At 35.7% G+C, this 3,019-nt stretch overlaps 1 protein-coding gene across 1 annotated transcript; it reads right to left on the bottom strand.

Moving 5' to 3' along the window:
* Window positions 1-1,357: 1,357 nt before the first annotated feature.
* Window positions 1,358-2,317, bottom strand: LOC127196885 (taste receptor type 2 member 123-like). Its single transcript, XM_051154624.1, has one exon. The coding sequence runs from the start codon at window positions 2,315-2,317 to the stop codon at window positions 1,358-1,360; it is 960 nt and encodes a 319-aa protein (XP_051010581.1).
* Window positions 2,318-3,019: the final 702 nt, after the last annotated feature.

The following is a 3,019-nucleotide window of genomic DNA, read 5'->3' as shown; positions in this document are numbered from 1 at the left end:
CGCACCACCACCACCACCAACATCACCGTTTCCACAATCACTGCCAACAACAACATAGTAAAAATGGGGGCCCTGAATTTGAAAAACAGCAAGAGGAGTATACGGAAGAGTTTAGAGGGAGGAAAGAAGGAGGAAATTATGTAATTATAATTACGAAAATTATTTTTAATTATATGTAAACCAATAATATTTACCTAATAATGATAAATAGACTCTGCAAATTCTTAATTTCAAATTAGCAATACAGAAAGATTATTCACATAGCAGTCATAGACATCAAAAGTGGTATATACCTTTAATCTTAGCACTTGAGAGGCAGAGGCAGGGAGATCTCTGAGTTCACAGTCAACCTATCTACATAGTAAATTCCAAGCCAACCAAGGCTAAATAGTAAGACTACTGACTCTAATACCAAATAACTAACTAACCAACTAACTAAGTAAATTAGTTAATTGTGTAGCCTCTGAATATGATTCTAAAAACTATTTTCATATGCATATAGATTATTTGAATTTTCAACAATGTTATTTTCTTTCTTATTTCTAATCTTACAAGTTTGTCATAACATTTATCTTAAATTTTATATGTTTGTATGTGTGTGTGTGTGTGTGTGTGTGTGTGTGTGTTTTCTTCAAGCATAACATAAACATTGTGTGTCCACCTTGCAATACAGCTAACCTTGTCCTGGTACTAATGCAATGAAGGAAGTGAAACAATACAATGGTAGCTAGGTGTATTGGCATAACCATGTTCAGTGGAAAAGGTGAGAGTCAAGAACCCAGCACAGCTGCTTGACACCGGTCGAGCAAATCTGATCCGAATGCTGCAATCACTGTTATTCTGTTTCTAACTTTTAGGTTTTCATCTCTGTTTGTTACATTCTTGGGGATTTTCTGCATTATGATTCATTTTATGTCTTTTACTGAGAAAAATTATGTCTAAGTCTTTTTAGGAAAATCCTAAAATTAACTTCATTTGGCCACTATTTGAAAGCCTTGCCTGAAAATCATTAAGCACAGATAAGCACACAGCTAGACGAGGGCATTATTTTAGGAATGTTCTTGGGGTATCAGCCCCCTGAGGAAACACCTCCTCCTCCTCCTGTTTTTACCTCCCTCCTCATTGTCTAAAATGCTCTCTCTTTACCATTTCCCTCATGAGATAACTTATATACTGCTCTTCCCCTTTACCCTCCTCTCCCATCTTCTGTATAACCCCATCGAGCTCAGGAGCACCACATTTTCCTTTTCCCCAATCAGATCACTCATTTCTATGAATTGATCACCCTCGAGCTTTCTCATGATTAACTTTGGAATTTGTCAGTGACCCACCATGTTCCTATCACTGGACTCATTCTTCAGACACTGCAGCACAGAGTGGCTTGTCTTAGCTTACTGTTTCCCAGAATTAGAACAAACGAGTGGCTTATAGGAAAAGCTAATGCAGAAAAGTAGTCAAATAAAATTGTCACTATTTCCCCCATAAATCCAAGGCTCAAAATTCCTATGACAATAAAAAGTAAATATATCATATACAGCAGCAAAATAGAGAACCCAGTTTGCATGGCTTTCACATGGACCATGGTGCTAATATCTCCTGGTCGTTTGGTAATGGTCTGCATCTTCTTGTGATGCTTCCACAGGGAGAAGATGAGCAGGAGGAAAGCTACCAGTGATACACTGAAGGGGATAGACATGAACATAGAATTGATGGGTAAAAAAGCATGGGATAAATTGGCCATTAAGAAAACCTTGGATGAGTTGGTGAATAAGAGAACTCTCAGAAATTGTGGTGAATCACTCAAACTATAAGACATATTTCCTTCAAACACATCAAACCAGGAATGACTACATGTCTCTACAATTGCAATGTTTAAAATCAAGAAAATCAGAGATGCCATTAGCATCATTAAAATCACTTTTTTAACTCTCCATTTTAGGTAAAGAAAAAAAGAGTTAGAAAAATTTGCTATCTTGAGAAAATAAAAGACATTGAGGCTGGTAGCAAGCCAGATGCTGAAATGGTTGTTCATTATCCAGATAATACTCATCGCTGTAAGCATTTCTGAACTCATAAACAAATGTGGGCACAATATGAAAAACAATGTACAAATGAGCACAGACCACACCAAGCTGAGTCTGCAAAGAGCCAGAGCAGTGAGAATCTGGTCTGCTGCAGAGACTTTTCTTCTCTTGACCCAGTCTATGATATTAACCACTGCTATGAATCCATTTCCTAAGGTTCCTGTTACTATTTCCACAAATAAGGTGATTTCAAAGATAAACAAATGCTTGTTCTTCATTGTCTGTGAGAACATAAATCAATTTATAGTATCACTGCTCAACTTAAAAGCTTTATATATTGGTTATCAAAAATTAAAAAATATTCATTCTTTTAAAATTACATGTACACATTACTGACTAGGAAACATCTAAATTTCACATGATATGATTCATAATTTCTTCATGAAAATCTTGTTTATTTTCTTCCCAAAGAGCTCAAGTCCACGTCATCCAGACTCTGCATACCTTCCATCCAGCAGTTTGATCTTCTATGAAACTGAAGGAAATGCTGACTTCTCATGTGCTAACAAACATACAAAGGTATATTTATTTGCATTATGTTCATTTTTGCCTTATCTATAAAGTTAGTCACACAACACGAGTTCTTGCAACATTTGAAAATTATAACTCACATACCATCTTAAGGAATATAAACTGGTACATGATGTTTCCTCAGATAACGATTCATAAAGATTTAATTAAGTAAATGGATGAAAATGTTTATTATACACACACACACAAACACACACACACATCTATGTAGACATTGGTCAAAAATCTTTGTAGGCAGTACCCAAGTTATCTAAACAGCCCTTTGGCTATCACTGTTATCCTCATATCACAGAGATTATACTAGTAATTTTACTTTACACTACGCCATATGGGCAGTCACCCACACATGCACATAACACACAGGCAAAGTACATATTTATTGAAATCCATCACTCTTCTATTTA

Source organism: Acomys russatus, chromosome 13 (assembly GCF_903995435.1).
Source record: "Acomys russatus chromosome 13, mAcoRus1.1, whole genome shotgun sequence".
In the NCBI taxonomy this organism is placed as follows: Eukaryota; Metazoa; Chordata; class Mammalia; order Rodentia; family Muridae; genus Acomys; species Acomys russatus.
The sequence above is the reverse complement of the archived record's forward strand: the minus strand, read 5'-3'. Positions and strand labels throughout refer to the sequence as shown.

What these genes read in the sequence shown, in the direction of transcription:
- LOC127196885 (XM_051154624.1), bottom strand. Translation starts at nt 2,317, where the DNA reads ATGTTCTCACAGACAATGAAGAACAAGCATTTGTTTATCTTTGAAATC.